Below are 19,900 nucleotides of genomic sequence, written 5' to 3'. Positions count from 1 at the left end.
TTCTCTTCTTCGTCAAACTTCTCGTCTGCTTTTAGTGTAAATATTGAGGCTGGAAAAGGACGTGATATCCTGATCCATAATCCTGCATAATCACTTTCCTCCTGGCTAAAAGGTTCCTTTGAATTAACATGTATATTTAAGGCCTGGCAAACCCAGTCTTCAAAGGATCCGAAAACAGGCCAAAAGACATGTGGTCTTAAAGGCTCCTTTGGCCATTCTGTCATACAATACTGAACCATTTTTAATTTACTTTTTCCCTTTTCTGGGGCCCCTATCGTTCCAATTTCTAATCATTATCCCTAATGGACTTTCTGGTGGTATGTCTGGTAATTTGCTCCCTTTTCTCTGGTCCCGGGTCTTCAATTTTGTCTGACCCATCTAGGAATTTTACTGTGGCAATTCCTACAGCCCTTGGTTGCCTTAGTGAGAGTGTCTTGCATGGGGTTTAGGACCTATCACCCACCCACGAATCCTATAGGAATCGCTTCGGTCCTTCACCGGCCAAGTCCCTCGCGGGAGATTGGAACCGCGGTTAGAAGACCTCCACAATCGCTTCGGAACTACGTTCCGTCTCAGTCACACTCTCACACACACAGGCAACCGAAACCCACCCAACCGAACGGTATACGCCTTAAATACTTACGACTCCGTCGTCTTCGTTCGGATCTTCGCGCGCAGAATTACGGGCAAAATATAGTGCTGCAGCCGGCAAAGGGAGCTCATAAAAAAATCTAAATCTTTGCTTGCCCTTATTCAGGTTCAAGATGGTGTTAGCCCTGACCTGACTCGAACAGGAGCCACCAAATGGTGGGGGCGCCCCTCCTAGATCAAGTCAGAATTCAGGAACCAAGACCATCCCGGACGAGCCCCCAATTGTTATAAATGACTGAGTCCCAAATAGGATTACAATCAAAGTTTACAATTTATTAAATGAATAGAGGCAAGCAAACAGCGCTGGGTGCGCCGGGAGTCTCTGCTCCACCGGGACGCACACCTGTTACGTAAGGCGGCTGGTTTTTATGCTCCTAGGCTAATACATATTCATTACTACTTCTAGAAGAGGCAGGGTTATTATAATTGGTTTCCCGAATCCGACGTCCTTCCAAGTGCACCCGCTTATCAGTCCTTGTTACTTTCTCGGGGGCCGCTCGGACAGGGAGACAGGGAGGCTCATATTTTTCCTCCTTATCTAGTGGTCTCTTGGCCGGCTGTCAGAAGTTACTGCACATTCGTGCAAAGTCAGCAGTTTTTTCTCCGAAGAAATCCCTTTGTTCTTTTCTCGCCTAAACCCAGGCCTCAATGTTAACCCTTCAAAACCCCTTAGTGGCACGAATTGCTGGACCATTTCTTACAAAATGTTTATGCAACTCACCACACCTTGCCTCCTCTTTGCCACTGACACCCTCCTCTTGTATTCAAGAATCGTATCTTATTTTGACCACCTTAACTAATCTTGACTACTTAGCTAGGTTCTGATAAGCCTTGTGTGTCTTGACAGCCTGCTTCAGAGAACATTTCTTTAGTAGTAAACCAGACTAACTGTGGTAGTACTGTACCACAATACTGTCTCAGTATGTCTACAAAGAGATCTATTTTACCTACAGTGTAGCTCTTGTATGTTTGCTGGGCAGATAGTGATTGTGGAGGTGCAGGATGGCCTCCAGGGCCCTTCCAAATCTGGGATGTGCTGAGCTGCTTTGTCCAAACTTGTGGCAGTATTCATGCTCTGCTAGGAACTTTAATGCTGCACTTGAACACTTCTTTCCAGCTGTCTTGATGCTCACCTCTGACCCTAAAACAGTATTAATAGTACTAGATTAGAGGGGATCTTCTGTGTTCAGACAGGCTAGATATGGAAAATAACCTGTGCCAAACAGCCTAGATTAGCAACTGGAAACAGGAGGTGTGAGTTGGGTTGGAAGTGGTTATTGACCTTTTACCATGTCTGTGGGCTTAAGTATAACAAATAATTTTAAGATGGGTAGAGTCTGGTTTATCACAATGAATTCTATAAAAATGTTCAAAACCATGTGATTTTTGTCATCATAGTTCTTGTTAGTAAAGATTTCCCTTAATCTTCCTTTTAAATTCTCACTTGAATTTTTTCACATCTATATTTAGTGTGTAGTTTTATAGACTGAACCAAAGATGCAGTTCCTTTGGTTCATTTTTATTTAATCAACTGATTTAATTTTCCTTCTGATCTTCCTTATGTCAGAGACGTACAGCAATAGATATTAGATATAACTTGATTTTAATTCTTAGGCAAAAGGCTTTGTTTCTGCTCTTTGATAATACATAATTAAATTAGTTTAATCTATCAGATGTTTGAAATAATTCTAAGGTGATTGTAGAGATCAGTTAGCTTTGACCACTTTCACTAAAGAAACCGACGTTTTGTAGCTAATATATAGGAAAAGACACTTGCCCAGTTCAGACAAGATTACTTCCTGAAAGGCAGTTGGTTAACTCATTATCTGGATTACAAAGTACATTTTGAATGGGGAAAAGGAACAACCATACTCTCATGGGATTTGAAGATATTTTTGTGAAATTAGACAAAATATCTAGTATCAAAATGCTTTATATTTGTTATTGAGTTTACTTTGGTCTGTAAAATTCCCGGCTTTAGACAGCTAGTTAAAAGAGTAGATGTTTTTTCGATAGTGTGGAATTTATAATAACAATAGCTTGTGCATCATAATGGGTTAGATAATGTAGTTGTTAATGAGTGAAATCAACTGTTGGGTACTGAAGAAAAATGAATGTGGGGACTGAACTGAAAAATAACCTTTAAATCTTAACTTCTAGGGTGTAGGAGGGTGTCTGATCTGATGGTTATAGTACATAAAGACAGCTTGTTTTTTTGTAGAAGTCACCTGATGGTTTTTCATTTGTAATTCTATTAAATGTGAAAGCTGTTAATCACAATTGCAAAATTGTTACTCATTGTAGTGAAAGTATCTTGTATTACATGGAACAAACAAGGATTGTCTATTAATTATATAATATGTTTGAGCAATTGGCAGGCGTACAAAAGATGATACATCTTATGTAGACAATAAGCCAGGTAATGGATTTAAATTCCTGTGGTAGAAAGAAAGTCCAGCAAAAGGAAATTCTAATTCAGTATTCAGGTATCATATAGAGCTTATGAGGACTTGAGGACTAAACCCCCAAATGTTAAATCTTACAAGTTTCCCTATTCATTCAACCAATAGATGGGTACTTTCTTTTTAAACAGAAACCCCACCTCCAGGATACATCAGTGAAGATGGAGAAACAAGTGACCAGCAGTTGAACCAAAGCATGGATACAGGTAAAACTTTCACTGCTTTCAAGACTTGGGATTACTAGTTGTGATCCCTTTACATAGTGGTATGACTTAAGCCCAAATGATATTGGCAGTAGCCCTCTGTACAACCTGTTGTTTTGTGTTGAAAATATCAGTTTTTAATCTTTTGTGAGCAAAATAGTTTTTTGCCAGGGTAACACTTTTAAAACACTGTGCCACGTTAAGTACATTTCATTTGTTTCATAACAAAAGCATAAAAGTCTAATTAAGGCTTCATCAGAAAATCTTGAAATAGATTTTAATAGCTGACTAGTTTCAACTTATTACTAGCTTTCCCTTCTGAAAACAGCTTCAATGAAGCAAACTGTCTGTTGGCCTAAATAGGTTAAAGAAATGCTGCATTTTGAGAATCTCTCTTAGCTCTGACAACCTTATTGCTTCTGCTGAGTTTAAAATTCATTCTTGTTTAGAAAGCTATATTTAAAGAGTAATGGAAACATTAAACATTTGTGCCTTTGTGTGATGGAGTTTCTAGATAATCTGTTCGTCCTTAGAATTGGAAAAAGCATAGCTAATGTGCTGGATGAGAACCTCCTGCTGTGCTGACAGTCCTGAGAGTGGTTTTGGTTAGCTAATGTTAGCAACCTTTTTTGGTTAATTGGAATCAACTGCACTAGTTTATGTAAGAACTGCAATATTTTCCCACTATGTTGACAATAACTACTTTAGTTAAAAAAAGCCTGATATCAACAGTAATTGTAGGAATGTTTCTTCATAAAGCACCTTTGCCCCTGTATTTTGCCTACTAGTGTGAAAATTGTTGGAGAGTTTTCTTTTTCCTCTGTCCATCCAGAATAAGAATAAATTCCTCAGATGAGGAAATCCATCTTGTTCTTTTCTGGAGATAAGCCAGCTCCATCAAACATAAAGAAATAATATCTTGATTGTCTTGTCCACTTGTCCACTCTTTCTTAGCTTTTGTCACTGAATGTGGAAGAAGTCACTGCCTTCTCATTGGAGAAGTGCATAAATAAAGATATGTTCCCAGGCTGTGCATGAAGAGAGAACTCTGCTAAATGCAACACTAACATGTTATTAGTGTCTTTACAAGGAGGGGTAGGTTCCCAGGAGTCTGGAAAATTAAATGTAACTTTAATTCATAATAAAGATGTGATGTTGGAACATGTTGGAAAACTGGTTATAGGCTTTTTGAGGTTTCTTAGTCCAAAGAATTTTAAGATAAAGATGGTACCTAAGTAATAGTTGTATGTTTCCATCTGAAATGATGAGAATAATTTGCTCTTAATCTGTGTTGCTTCAACAGGATCTCCAACAGAGCTGTCTCCTAGTACTCTCTCCCCAGTTAATCATAGCCTGGGTAAGTTGGAAATACTTTTAATTGTTTCAGTGTGTGTGATGGATCCTCTTTATGTATATAATTACACTAAAAATAAAAATGTACCTTAAAGTAAGAGCTGTATTAGGAGGAAACTATTGGGTTGGCTTCCTGATAATAAACATAATAGAGCTGGGCTAATGACTAGTTAATTACTACCCTATTTCTCTAACTGGTGAGCTTCTAGCAAAGAGTAATATGGTTGCATGTCTGTTCAGGAACTGAATTCATAAAATATTTTAAAGGACATTAGCCTGTCTGTAGTGCTGCCCAGACTTGCAGTCTCCCCCTGTCTGTCTGTTCTGCTCTTCTCATGTACTGTTTCACCTGTGGCCATAAGACAACTGTTGCTCCTCCATTAGTTGCCCACCTGCTTTGATCAGGTTCTATTGCTGGGTGTCTGTGTAAATGCCTTGGGAAGATCAGATTCCTTTGACTTTAAGAGTGGGGAGTTGGTGTGAGAGGAAAATGCTGTTCAGAGAGCTGAGTAAGTAATTAGAGTAGGTAAAAAGAGGAAGCAATACAGGAAAAGCTGAAGACGCATAGGGAAGATATGAAGCTTTAGTAGGGAGAGTGCCTTCAGATGGATGGATATAAGGTGAATGTATTGTAATACGAGGGAACGTAATTTTCATATCGATATTTTTTTCCTTTGTGTGGTTCAGTGTTTGATAGTTTAATCTCTTTAATGTTGCCAAAGTGTTTTTAAGTTATAAAATGGTAATAGAAGTGTCTCAATGTCTGGTACTTACAGTAACATTGGTTTAATCATTTTGCTGAGCAAGCACAAGTAAAGTATGTGAGCTGTGATCATTTTAGATCACCCCTTCCCCTTTACCTTTTCCCTTTGGTGGAATGTTGAATTTTATTCTCTTTACTGGGATAGGTAAAAACGATGGCAAGCAAAATTAAATTTGGGTAGTTTGAGGAGACTTGAGCTATTATTTCTGGAAGAAAAAAATAGCAAGGCAGATAAGTTTCATTTCAGCTTCAATTCTGTGCTATTCTTATTTTTTATTTAACTTTTTTTAGACTTGCAACCAGTTACTTATTCAGAGCCTGCGTTCTGGTGTTCAATAGCATATTATGAATTGAATCAAAGAGTGGGAGAAACCTTCCATGCATCACAGCCTTCCCTGACTGTAGATGGTTTTACAGATCCATCAAATTCAGAACGATTTTGTCTAGGTCTGCTTTCCAATGTAAACAGAAATGCTACAGTGGAAATGACAAGGCGACACATAGGTAAAAATCTAATCTTTTAACTATTTTAATATTTTAGCCATGAAGTTATCAGTAGTGGTCTGGGTAGGAAAGGCAGATCTGTTGTTTAGGGTTGTTTCACCATTATACAACCAGCCACTGAACTGTCTTCAAGGCTTTCCAAGGGGAGTGTGGTGTCTCTTGCTAAGGACAGAATTGGAAAGGCAGAGGTCACTGTTTTTGAGTCCAGAGTTTTTTGTTACTGACATTGGTGGTAGGGGGATGGTTGGACCAGATGATCTTGGAGGTCTTTTCCGATCTTTATGATTCTATGACCTTTAGTAGAAATGACTTTTAGTAGAACCTTCTGACTTCTTCTGCCCCAAATCCAAATGCTTGTGTCATAAAATTTTAGAGGTGGAGAAGCCCAAGATATGCCTGTGATGACTGATTAAAATGGTCAATGATGAGGAAAAGCAAACCTGTAAGGCATTCTCCCTTTTTTTTTGAGAGTAGCTCACATTTTATTTGAAAAATGTTTTTGAAGAAAAATGGGAATAGAAACTATGGCCTTTAAAGAAAGGACCTATTAATTATAATTAGCTTTTTTGGGGGAAATCAATTGTACGTTACTTCTTACTTGTGCCAGAAATAACCCATACGGATTTTTTTCCTCTGAGAAAAAGCAAGATCATATTTCAGAAGTGAACAATAGGATTTCTTACTGATTTCTTGACAATAGGACTAAATGAAGTCCCATTGTTTTTGTCAAAGTAGTACAGAAAAAGGGGTATGCAGTGGGTTGTGAAATTGTGTGGGTGCATGTAAGAGGAGAGTCTGTGTAAGTTGTATACTTGTTCTGTTTTTTCCCATCATCTTAACAGCATGTGCCACTTCACATACAACACTTCATATTGGCATGTGTTTTAATTATGCTGAATCTAATCTTTTTCTTTTAATTGTGGCACTTCAAGTGAAAAAATTCTTTGCTTCTTAACTTGGCTTTGGTTACTAGCCATTGCGTAGCTAGAAAATGCTAGATCGCTGGACCAAAAATTATTCTGCCTTTCCTTCAAATATTGTGTGATAAAAATGCAAGCTAGTTGTGTTCTGTCCCTGCTACAGCTGTCAGACCAGTGGTATGGTTATCTAGATAATTGACTTCTGTTTTTGTTGAAACAAACAAACAAACAAAAAAAAAACTTAGCCTTCTCTAAAACAAAATACTCCCTTGTTTGTTAATCTGCCTGGGTCATATCATAACTAGAGTTTCTTTGAATTTTGTTACAGGAAGGGGAGTACGCCTCTATTACATTGGTGGAGAAGTTTTTGCTGAGTGCCTAAGTGATAGCGCAATTTTTGTTCAGAGCCCGAACTGTAATCAAAGATATGGCTGGCATCCTGCAACTGTGTGCAAAATTCCACCAGGTTAGTAGCCTACCAAAGGTCTTGTACAAAAAAAAAAATCCAACAATTTTTTTTGTGGGATGTCACTTACTTTCCTTTTGATGCCTAGAAAGGGTTTCTTCATAGTTTTGGTCTTCTGTGTAGCAAACCCAAGTATTTAAGTGTACTTCTTGACTTTTCCTTTGTAGGATGCAATCTAAAAATCTTCAATAATCAAGAATTTGCTGCTCTTCTGGCTCAATCTGTGAATCAGGGTTTTGAAGCAGTTTATCAGCTTACTAGAATGTGTACTATAAGAATGAGTTTTGTTAAAGGATGGGGAGCTGAATACAGGTAAGAAAAAAGCCTTTATGTTTTTTTCCTTTTGCTACCGTGCACTATTTCTGTCTGGCTTGAAAGCTATATATAGCTACTGTAGCTATGTTGTCTTCAAGTTGAATCCCATATTTTCCTTTTCTCTCCTTCAGCTATGGAGCTCCTAAGTCATAAAGACAGGTAACCTGATTTTAGTATTGCACTAAAGTTCATTGAGCAAGGAATTTCATCAGAGTTCACTTCCTCACATAGCTCACTTAGTCTTGCTTGCTTATTGTAGTGAAAACACTGACAGCATCTAGAAGTTTCAGAACTTGTTATACAGTTATTTGCTGTGTTAGACCTATAGTCATTTTGGTCTCTGTGCTTTTCTGTGTGTAGTATAATGAGTTTGTTAGGTTGTGGTGTGGGGATACAGTTTGATGGGACCCAAGGGAAAGTATTGAAGTGACTGAGTTCATTATGCAGACTAAAACAGCTGGTGAACATGCATTTAAGGGATGGCAAATATATTGGAACTTGGAGTGGAAAAAACTTTGCAGGAGTAAGATGTGTGTTTATGTAGAGGAAAAAGCTAAAAATCGTTGAGTGGAAAAGTAGTCTTTTATCTGCTTTTGAATAGTCTAATTATATTCTCTATAGAACAAACTAAAACCTATAGTTTAGATGGTGCATTTTTTTTAATGTAGTATGGGAATTTGGAAAGAAAAACTAACTTCAAACTGAGCAGTTTTCATTATTTCTCAAACTGAGATTTCATAATTTTGGAGAGCTGCAGATGTGGTTTTAAACAACAACAAAAAACCTTAGATGTCTCTAGAAATTGTATACTGAAAGAATAAAGTCTGACACATCAATACCATATTGCAGTACAGAACAATTATTTTTTTTTAATCCTTAATTCTGAAGTTAAATAATACCAGGTTGCACTGTAGATCCTGGGGTTTTGTTTCTTTTATCTGCTTTTGCAATATATCCATGCAAATGTGAGCCATTGGTATGTGGGTGAGGATTCTCGGCTAAATTAAGCCAATTTTGTAAAAGCCTAATTAGATTAAATGAAAAATTTGAGTAATGAAATTGGTACCTCTTTGTTAGCAAGAGGTATGCAAGAAAAAAATCTGGCTCAAGTTTAAAGAACTGTTGGATTTAGCTCAAAAGGAGTATGTATACACTTATGCATAATTAAATACAACATTCAAATCGGAATAGAAGAAAGGCTTAATCAGTCAGATTATGTGAAGACAACTTGAAGTGAATGGAGTGTAAATGTTGGGTTAAAACAGCGGAGAGGCTTTTAATAAAGTTATTGCTAAGGAGGGAGAATAATTGTTAGCAGTCTATAAACCCTTCAGAGATCATAAGGTTGAAAAAGCCCAGTGGAAACTGCTGGAACAGCATAGTCTGAGTACCAATGTAATGCTGAACTAGTTTATTTGCATCTCTATTGAAGATGGTGCTAATAAATTATTGAGGTGTAAAACTTGTAAGTTATGATTAAAGTAAGAAGGGGTTGCTCCTACATGCACAACCTTGAGTTTAAATTAAGGTAGTCTAAATTGTCAAAATAGATGGTGAAGCAGGGTATCACAGAATCACACTAAAAAACAGTCATTGTTAAAACTTCCGTGCTTCATTATGTCAGAAATGTTTCTCAGACTAGGCTTTGGCAAAGCCAAACCATTATCTACATTTTCGGCATGTGGCTTATAAGCATGATGATATGTCAAGGTGGTGGATTTTATAGGCTTAGTAGACAAAATAGTTCATAGCTTTTTGCTTGTTGCATGTTGGCTAAAATTGAGGATTGTGGTAGAAGTTCAGATCAGCAGTTAAGTGTTCACATTAACACAGGAACTAACCAGGGCTAAAATCTTCTGAAGAAAGTTGAGGTGTAATCACAGCAAAGATTTATTGATACATAGATGGGAACTCCATGGATAGAAGAAGCTGAGTTTTAGCTTTGAGAGGGCTGCTAAGTGACTCACTATTTTATCTTTTGTCAGGGCTGTTGAACAGAACCAGTTATAAAATATTCCGGAATATTCTGGAAGTGTGTTGTGTAACAGATTGTAGGGGAGTTGACAGTGGTGGAATAATGAACTTCCTTCTTTGGGAGAGGATTCGAGACTAAATGGAATTACATTTCCTGTGGTTTAGATTGTTCTTTTTATTGGATCGCTTTATTTTGGCATAGACATTCAGGGCTAAGTTAATGTTTTTTTTGCAGTGCGGAGAGAGCATGGACCCCAGCCTCTTTCTTCTAGAAAATGTAAAACCACAGACAGCTCTTGAAATACATCTTCTCGCTGGCTTAATTTTTCTGCCTTTTTAGTTCCCCCCATTTATATAAACATATTTCCTTAAAGCAAAGGGTTCCAATGCTGACTGTAAAAATGAAGGGACTGGGTTTGTATGTGACTAATCTGCTTTCTTTGAATCGTAATGCCTCCTTGCTCCGATTTTGGAATAGGTAGATTTACTAGGAAAAACTGGCTTAGCAACAGTAGTCTTGCCATTCTAGTTTGAGAAAACTCCCATGTCTGTAGTGGGTACAGTGAAATAACAGGATCTCTCAGGCAGAGTATGTCCAATACTTGTTTCAGCAGATGAAAAGGAAGGCTTGTGAATAACAGGTCTCTCTCCCAAGGATGTATGGGAGAGTGAATGGAACTTCTATGGATATCAAGTTTTTGGCTTTTACTGACGCTTTCTAAATAGTGTTTAATTAAAAGCTGCTGTTGTGGAAAAATAAGGCAAGCTTGTAGAGAATAGAAACAACTTTTACTTAAACTGCCTGTGTGAAGATGTACAAAACAAAGTAGAAGTATAAATAAGATTACAGGAAATCAGATGAAGTTTGGAGTTCCGTTTGAGATAACATCAGTCAGCACAGTATAACCACACTGTGTTACGATGCAGCATTTCTGACATGGCTTCATTGTACGTTTTTTCTTGATGATTGCTCTATAAAGATAGATCTTAGGATTGCCAATGCATTACATTGTTTGGCCACCCTACCTGTGCAGAGCCAAGCATTTCTGTTCCTTATTTTTTCAGTATTTGTCTATGAAATTCAAATGTAGTTATGCATGCAAACTCTTTGATGGTGAAGATAGTAGCTGTATGCAGCTGACTGTGATCCAAACACCAGATTGGTTGGACAGTCTTCACTTTTGAGTTGCTTTTTTGTAGTAAGGTGTTGTGGTTTAACCCAGTTGGCAGCTAAACACCACACAGCTGTTTGCTCACCCTCCCCCCTCCCTCTCTGGGATAGGGGAGAGAATCAGGAAAGTGAAGCCTGTGAGTTGAGATAGAGACAGTTTATTAAGACAGGAATATAATAATAATGATAATAGCACTCCTACTAATAATGTGTACGAAACAAGTGATGCACAATGCAGTTGCTCACCACCTGCTGACCGATGCCTAGCCTATCCCCGAGCAGCTGCCCCCCCCACCCCGGCTAGCCACCCCTATCTATTGTTTACCATAATGCCATATGGTATGGAATACCCCTTTGGCCAGTTTGGGTCAGCTGTCCTGGGTCTGTCCCCTCCCAGCTCCTGCTGCACCCCTAGCCTGCTTGCTGGCAGGACAGAGCGAGAAGCTGAAAAGTCCTTGGCTTGGTGTAAACACTGCTCTGCAACAATTAAAACATCAGCATGTTATCAGCGCTCTTCTCATCCTAATCCAAAACATAGCACCCTACCAGCTACTAGGAGGAAAATTAACTCTATCCTAACTGAAACTAGGACATAAGGCATTTGATGCGGTGCTTGGAGCATTTGCTTCAGTTCTTATTCTGTTCCCCAGAGCAGAACATTCTTGATAAATTGTGGATACAAATGTGATTATTGATGTCTTTCATAGATGTGGGGTGGGTATTTCTTCCAAAGATTGTTTGGTAAATCATTAGTACAGTTATAGTAATAGTTGCAAACTTTCATCTCTCTTTGTAGTAGAGATGGATGGAAACATCCCATCAAATGGATCATATGATGGAGAACTTAATGGTAGCCAAAGCTTCTTTCTGACTTTCCCATTCCACTTAATTTTTCAGGCGGCAGACAGTAACAAGCACTCCTTGCTGGATTGAACTTCATCTGAATGGACCTCTACAATGGTTGGACAAAGTATTGACTCAGATGGGCTCCCCTTCAGTACGCTGTTCCAGCATGTCATAAAATTCCTTTCTCCATTATCAGTGGGATAAATAGAGTCCAATCAACAGACTTAATGTAACAGCTCCTCTGTCATAGTATTTGTGTGTGGTCCCCATGAACTGTTTACTATCCAAAAAGTTTAAAAAAAAAAAAAAACCACAGCAAAACAGCACTTGAGGTCTCATCAGTTAAAGCACCTTGGTGATTCTGTTTCCTATACTCTGATACTAGATGAAAACTTAGTGTATAGAAATGCCTTCTTCAGAAGGAAGGGACAATTCTAAAGACTCTTAATAGTGTTTTTATTGGGTATGTAATTGAGTGTCCTAATGGTTTATCAATAACATGAATAACTAAGTATATGTACAGGTAATGTATCATCATCTCAGATATCACAGCATTGTGCTGTTCTACATTTTAGTTCCCATAAATAGATGTTTGGTTTGTTTTTTTGATTGGGGCAAGTCTCTCAAAATTCCAAGACTCTGCTCCTTTATTATTTTGTGTTTGTTATACAAGCAGGTTTTTGAGTTGTCCTAAACATAAAAAGCAGACTTTCCTTGTAGAAAAGCTTAACTTTTTGCTGCCTTCTTAAAGAAAGGAAATCCCTCCATTAGAAGGGGAAGAAATGTCTGAGATTTATCTGTGAAATCTTAAGACACTTGATATGTTTAATGGGGCCTAAAATAAATTCATACTATAAATTCCAAGTATCTGTCACACTAGGAGTTTACTTTTCCCTACCTATCTGAGTTGATGCATCTGTTGCCAGCATTATTGCTGGCACTGATTTATCTGGGACTCTTCTGTATGTTGAATCATTTAAATATTTTTTTTTCTCATGGAGTGAGAACTTACCATATTATTGGATACTGGATTAAAATACACAAAGCTATTGGCTTACCCCTTACATCTGTATGTTTTCATTAAACAGATGTCACTGAAAAAAATCTTGGTTTTAGTTTTTAGAGCAAATACCTTAAAATCCTTTTCCAGGGTAAGCTAGACTCTTTCATATAGGTTTTAAATAGATGCAGCTTCTTAACATATTTCAGTAACACAACTTAAATTTCTGATCTGAGTGGCTTTGTATAGCTTACTTACATACCAGATCATATACATCCATTATGTCATAATGGGCCTTGTTAATAAAAGTAGTTGCTTCTGCAAAACCTCTAGGAATAGTGGTTGCTGAGGTATGAGCAGCGAAGGAGGACTTCTAGGTTCTTTGTGACAGTGCATGTTATTGTGAACCCTTGGACACTACAGCTGCATCATATTAAAAATATTCTGAAATATATTCTACAAATAAGTCTGGGTTGGGGAAGGGTTGGGAAACTGTATAGAAGGGTTATTCTGACTTGAAAAATATACATCTTACTAACAATCTTGTGATCTAGCTGTCTGTCATTCTTTCATTATCGTGGCAGTAGCAGGATTGCCTTTGTTTTTTTCCCATTGTTTCATCCATTACACTAGTACTGTGCTTTGTAAGTACAGCTAGTGATAACTTAGCTTTGAGAACAAAAATGTGGCCAGTGTTACAGCTTTTAATCAGTTGACTGAATTGATGATAGTGATGGATATTTTTAATGCCATAATGACTGGGGCATAGAAGCAATACCAAAAATCAAGCCTTGAAAAAGTGGGCCAGACACCTTTTAAAAATTGGCAAAGCAGTTACCAGTTTGTGCTAATTTTACCAGTAGATTAATGTATTGGTAGAACTTGTGAACCTAAGAAATAAGCTTCATGCGTGTTGCATTTGCCTAATATGTGAATACACTAATAAAAGTTTTAATTCTCATGTTTGTTGTTTTTTTATTAATTGCTGTATATATTTTCTGTTGAAGGTTAGGAATTACTCTAACCAACCTAAAAAAAAAAAAAAAAGTGGCATGAGTTGCATGTATGCTGTGGCCAGAAAGGTGTATAGCTTAGATGTTAAAATCGCTTCTTGGACAGCTATTGTGGAGGTTCTGGATCTGTGTGTTTAACAATACAGGCTTCTATTTCAGATCAAGCTTATTAAAGCGGTTGCTTTTTTCCTACCACAATCAAATTACATCCTACTGGCTCAGATGTTTGCTTTCACCTGTGAAACAGATAAGAGCAACTTGTCTGGGTGAAAGACTCCATTGCATTTATGAACAGGTTGCAACTTGAATCAGTTGGGTGACCTAATTGTAGTCTCCTTACTGTGGGTTTCTGTATGTGTTCTCTTTCAGCTGGGGTGATATTCCTTGCTTTGCCTTGAACACAGTAATAGCCTTGATGGAAGCCATTTTTGGGTATGTGCTTCAAAGTAGCGTGCCAGGACACTGCAGGCATTATCTGTGGACCTGTGATGCCTGTGGACAAGGCCATCTCAGTTTGTGTAGAAGTCACTTTTTTTGGCTTCTGTCAGTATCACTAAAATAGTCTCTCCCATCGTTACTGTTTCTGCCACAGCTTGGTGGAACAAGGGAACAAATCTTCATTTGAAATATGTTTGCCTGTATTTAAATGTCTTTGGCAGTCCTTGAGTAACTTTAACCTACTCCTGTTTCTTAATCCAGTGCCTTTCTGACTTAATCCCACTGATCTGTTCTTCCTCAAAACCTGACCAGTGCCTGCTCAAACATCTCAATGCAGAATACCTGTGGTATGTAAGGAATGTGACTTCATCCCTCTTTTGCCAGGCAAAGTATAATGACTTCCAAAGTACAAATGAAAAGTGAATTATTTTTTTCAGTAAGCGTTTTGTTAATAAAACACCAAGCAGGGAGTAATCAGCTGAAGTACTCCAATTGTGGAGTTAGTTATCTGTATAATGAAGCTGGAAAAGTGCTGTATGTAATGACGTGCTCTAACTTTGGACTGGGATTCCATGTGCCTGAGTGCTAATCTCTCCCTTGTCACTAGCCCTGTCTGAGCTTGATTTTTGTAGTACTGCCAAAGCAAAGTAATCAAAAATCAGGTAGCTGATGTAAACACCTGAGCCTAAAAACAGTTTGAGTTGCCTCATCTCAGTACATCCAAGCTGAAAAAACTTCTCAGAACCCTTCCACCTCTGAAGAAAAAGCCAATTTCGTTTAACAGTTCTTCCAGTTCCAGGGCTGTGTCTTTGAGAACAATGTCAAATGCCCGGAGTCTTGCACCTTTAAATTGTGAGAATTGATAGCTGAATGTTACCTCTGTATTTTCACGTTGCTTTTGTGCATGGTGCTTATTTAGGTGGTCAGTTCTCTGTGACAGGATTTCTCCGCTGCTGTTTTAGCATTTTGCGCAGAATCCTCCCACCTCCTTTGGCTTCCAGGTGCTATCATGCAAATCTAGGACGTGGTGAAAGCTGTGGTGTTTTCTTGTTCTTACTCAGGGTGCTGTGCTTAATCAGTACTTAACCTCTTTGAGACTGATTGCAGGCAAACCGAACAGCTTAACTTCAAACTCTGTGTATAATAAACAGGGAGAAGTAAACTCTAAATGTGTTTGGGACTGAGTTGGCTTTCCAGTGGAGAGCTAAGTCTGTTGACAGAGGTGCCTAATTTAAATACATAAAGTATGAATATCTGCTTTAAAAGGTACTTGGATGATATCAAAATAGTCTGCTTAGATGTGTAGTAATATAGCTTTAAACTAATTTACATGGTAAAACTAGAAATCACAACTACTGTACTATGCTAAGCTTCTTATTTTCATGTGTCCAACTTGACTTTTCATGTTGAAGTGGGCGGGTGTGATGTTTGGAGGGGGTTGATAATCATCTGCCTCTAAATTGTTGGCACAGCGAGCTGAAAGTGTTTTGTTTTTACCTTCAAACTTATCATACTTCGTTGTGGTTATGGCTTTTTTTAGCATTGCAAACTGAAATTTTCCTGCAGCTGGGTTTTGAGTTAAAATATTGTGAAATACAGGATTTCACTATACTCCACCCACGCAGTGTTTTACTTGAGTATAAAGTGGTGTTCCTTTTCCCAAAACAAGACTGTAACCTAATTTTGGGAATGCTCAAGCTTCAGTACTAGCTCTGAAGAGTTGATGAAGTACTGTACTCATTAGAAGAATTACACACATCCTAAGTAATGTGACAGCTCTACTAGAAAGTATTTCTAGGAGGACCTCAGGGAATTAAATTGCAGCCAGTCTGAAAGTTTATTACTAGTGAGAAAATACTAATGTTATAAATTACTCTTTAGCCAGAAAGAATTTATAGTAAGTCGATTAGTTTATTGAGTAAGCGATCAGCAAGCAAAACAGCGCTGGGCGGCCATGCTCCTCCAAACGGCGCGCACCCTCCCCCTTTCGCAGTCCCCTTTTATCATCAGGTTCTTCCGGGGTTACGTGGCCCCTTTCTAGTACTGCGGCTGCGTCGATTGTTGCTAGGGGGATTGTTGCTAGGGGGTCGTCTCTGTCCCTCTGGTGGTCGCGCGGATGAAGGCAGTAGTCTTCCTCTGCTTAGTTTGCAGCGTTTCTCCTCCTTATTTGGTCATGTTAGTTTTTCTCAAGATAGGGCAGTGGGTTATCGGGTTGGCAATTGTACTGTTTACACAAAGTTCTCTCAATCGTATGTCCGAGACATCAACAGGCAGGATGTCTCAAGGTTTTTACTGCCGCTTGAGCAACTCCTTTTGTTCCCTTCTTAATATAGCCATGAAAAATAATGAACAAACATCTTATACATCACAATCCCTCCTTTTTCTTTTAGCTAGTTATTTTGTTTGTTAATTCCTGGTATGCCTGACTACCGAGCATTAAAGTTTCTGCATCCTCATCCATAGTTACAGGCTCATATTTAGCACGGATAAGCATCAAATGTGCTGCCTCTAAACGGCTTTTTACAATTGCGATTACTCGGTTGAAAATACATGGTCCAAAGGTTAGCCCTAACACTAATAACAACAAGGGTCCTGCTATTGTTGACAGCAAAGTTGTAAGCCAAGGTGAATAATTAAACCAAGATTCATACCAATTCTGCCTGGCTTCATTCTCTCATTTCCTCTTTTCCAGTCCTTCTCTGAGATTCATCATTGTATCCCTCACTACTCCAGTGTGGTCTGCATATACACAGCACTCTTCAGAATGGTACAGAATTCTTGGTACAATTATTACCTGTATACAGAAATCTTTAGACACATTAAAGAGCTTGAGTGATAAGCAAGGAGTAACACCTGTTGATGAACAGACCCATCTAGTGTTATCTGCTGGTATTAACCATTTTTCTTTGTCTAATTGTGTAACATTTTCTGTAATATTGCATAGATGGAACTTCTCACCAGGGACCGTGCCTACGCACCTGCCATTCCCAGTTACTTCTGTTAACGTTATTCCTACATCCCTTCCCCAATTGCATTGTGGGGGATCGGTTTCATTTGAACGGGTGGTCTCTCCCAGATCCCCAATGGCGTCGTAATATGGGGGCCTTATATCAAGACATAACCAGCAAGGTCTAGGCACGTCTGGATTTGGTTGATTCAACAACTGATAACTAGCATTCATGATTCTCCATGTGTTATTCCCGGTCACCCCTTCATTTCTAATCCCGTACTCCGGGTTTACTGATTTATTAGCAACCTCCAGTGGTTTAGGGCTATTAGGAGTTAGCATTCTAAAAGCTTGTGTAGGCTGAATCCTCAAAACACTCCCCGACAGTTTCTGATTTGGTCCCACCCGTTGGGGACTCTTAGTCTCTTCCTTCTTTATATAGATGATGCCTCCCCTATCAGTCCCCCAGCAGTAGTTATCTGCTGAACAACATGGTGATCTTCCCATCTAATCAGGCTCCATTTAAAAGGTTTGTGAGGGTGCGCAGACCCAGGAACAGTGTAAACAATCGTACCCATTACTATGTATCGCAAAAAAATGGCTAGGGCCCATTTTCCAGAGTTCTTTACCTGGCCACGTAATTCCCCACCGTTTCACTCTCTGCCTCGCTTGTCAGTTCGGTTGCGGCAAACTACAAGGTGCAGGTTCTTCTCAGCAGCAGCAGTGTTCTTCAGGGGAGTTTCTCGGGTAACCGCGACCTTTTTCTGATCAAACAGGGTCCCCTCTCCCCCTTTTTTTATGATACATAGACAGTTAGACCATACTTATTGAGTTCGTTTCAACGTGAGCTTTAAGTCATCAGGGCCTGCGACCGCTTTCCATTCGCTTTTCTGGATCGGTCCTTTCACGCGACTGGCATGCGTCCACCCCTTCTCAGCCGTCCGGATAGCCGTCTCTGTGGTAAGTAAAACAACATAGGGGCCTTCCCACTGTGGTGTTAAAGACGTTTCTTTCCATGTCTTAATTAGAACCCTGTCTCCAGGTTGTATCCTATGGATTGCTATATCTAGCCACCAAGCCTTTCGCTTGCAACTCCCTCCGTCGGTTCATAAGCTGTATTAAATAAGGTTTTAATTGGATATCCTGTACCTGGGGGTGATCAGATGGCATCTCTAAATCATAAGGCATACCATACAGCCTTTCAAAAGGTGAGATTCCGACATCGGCTTGGGGCTATGTCCGGATATTCAATAGTGCAAGCGGTAAACATTTTACCCAGGAGGTTTTTGTCTCCATCATAAGCTTTGTTAGTTGCCTTTTAATTTCACCATTCATTCGTTCCACCTTTCCAGAGCTTTGAGGGTGCCACGGAGTATGATATTCCCAATTTGTCCCCAAAGCTTTCATAGTTTCTTGGGACACTTTTGACACAAAGTGCGGACCTCGGTCAGAATCAATTGTTTCTATAATCCCGTACCTCGGGATGATATTTTCGAATAGTATTTTCACCACGGCATGGGCCGTTGTCCTCGCCGTTGGGAAGGCTTTGACAAAGTGCGTGAGATGGTCTACAATCACTAATAAGTATTTGTACCTTCCTACTTTTGGAAGCTCTGTGAAATCTAGTTGGATTTTGGCAAAAGGTCGGTGCGCCAATTCCCGACCTCCTAACACTCTTTTTCTCATATGCTGGGCGTTTACTCTCCTACAGACAAGGCAGTCATTCACAACTCGTTTTGCTACATTGTATATTCCAATACACATATACTTAGTAGCAAATTGATCCACTAGTGCTCGAGTTCCCCAATGAGTGTTTTCATAAAACCTCCATAGCACTCTTAAAGCTGCAGACTTAGGGAGCATCTCCCGTCCATCGGGCAATACCCATTTACCCTCATCGGTCTCTTTTATACCCATTTGAGCCATCTTATCCTTTTCTGGCAGCGTAAAGCAGAGCAATGTATATATGGGTCCGTGCAAGTAGCAATGCATATATTTCCCTTCCTCCTCTTCCCAGAACGGGCAACTACATTGTATGGCATCAAAACCAAAATCCTTCCAGCAATCATAACATGGAAATTCCTTTAAGTCTTTCCCACAGTATTAAGTATTATATTAAGTATTATTATATATTATTATATTATTAATTATTATATTAATTATTATATATTAAGTATTAAGTATAAGTATTAAGTATTTCCCACAGTCTGGGCAATCTTCCCTCGTTCTTATAATTCTTATACTCATTAATGCTGCCCTTTTTGCCTCCTGATCTGCTAGATTATTACCCCTAACCTGAGGGGTGAGGCCTTTTTGATGCCCTTTTATATGTACTACGGCAATTTCTTTGGGCTCTCCGATAGCTTGTAAAACCTGGGTAATCAATTCCTGATGTATTAAACCCTTTCCTTGTGAATTGATGAGCCCCCTTTCTTCCCATATTTTGCCAAATGTATGTACTATCCCATAAGCATATTTTGAATCTGTATATATTGTACCGCTTTTATTTTTCAACAATTTTAGGGTCCGCAATATGGCATATAGCTCGCAAGCTTGGTCAGACCAGCTAGGGCTCAAAGGTCCAGATTCCACTATCTCAAATGTTTTCCCGTTTACTAACATGTATCCTGATTTTCGCTTTCCCTCGACTACTCTCGAGGAACCATCCACATATATCTGTTCACCGATGGGTAATTCCACCTCCTCTAGATCAGGTCTCAATTTCGTTTGCTCTTCTATATTTCGGAGGCAATCATGTCCTAAGGACTCATTTGGTTCCCCATAAAGAAATTGAGCAGGGTTCTGTAGGGAGGTTGTTTCTAATGTTAATTTTGGAGAGGAAATCAAAATTCCTTCATATTTTAATAATCTGGC

General features: G+C 38.9%; 2 protein-coding genes across 11 annotated transcripts in view; one reads left to right on the top strand and one right to left on the bottom strand.

Moving 5' to 3' along the window:
- Positions 1-3,223, bottom strand: part of LOC310888949 (uncharacterized protein) — a 389,701-nt gene extending 386,478 nt beyond the window's left edge. Inside the window, exon 1 of the mRNA XM_083852616.1 lies at positions 644-3,223. The gene's annotated coding sequence lies outside the window, so the exon portion shown is untranslated. The remainder of the gene's footprint in view (positions 1-643) is intronic.
- LOC310888947 (mothers against decapentaplegic homolog 2-like) overlaps positions 1-17,982 on the top strand; it is a 93,235-nt gene extending 75,253 nt beyond the window's left edge. For 9 of the 10 annotated variants that reach the window (XM_083852612.1, XM_083852611.1, XM_083852610.1 and 6 more), the window contains exons 6-11: positions 3,245-3,319; positions 4,620-4,673; positions 5,724-5,936; positions 7,185-7,322; positions 7,490-7,634; positions 11,680-17,982. In XM_083852612.1, coding sequence (XP_083708738.1) covers positions 3,245-3,319; positions 4,620-4,673; positions 5,724-5,936; positions 7,185-7,322; positions 7,490-7,634; positions 11,680-11,803 — 749 coding nt within the window. In that variant the 3' untranslated portion in view covers positions 11,804-17,982. The remainder of the gene's footprint in view (positions 1-3,244; positions 3,320-4,619; positions 4,674-5,723; positions 5,937-7,184; positions 7,323-7,489; positions 7,635-11,679) is intronic. The other variant, XM_083852607.1, reaches the window with a different exon arrangement.
- The last annotated feature ends 1,918 nt before the right edge of the window (positions 17,983-19,900 follow it).

The sequence above is a fragment of the Anser anser genome (genome assembly GCF_964211835.1).
Source record: "Anser anser genome assembly, contig: SUPER_W_unloc_7, whole genome shotgun sequence".
In the NCBI taxonomy this organism is placed as follows: domain Eukaryota; kingdom Metazoa; phylum Chordata; class Aves; order Anseriformes; family Anatidae; genus Anser; species Anser anser.
The sequence above is the reverse complement of the archived record's forward strand: the minus strand, read 5'-3'. Positions and strand labels throughout refer to the sequence as shown.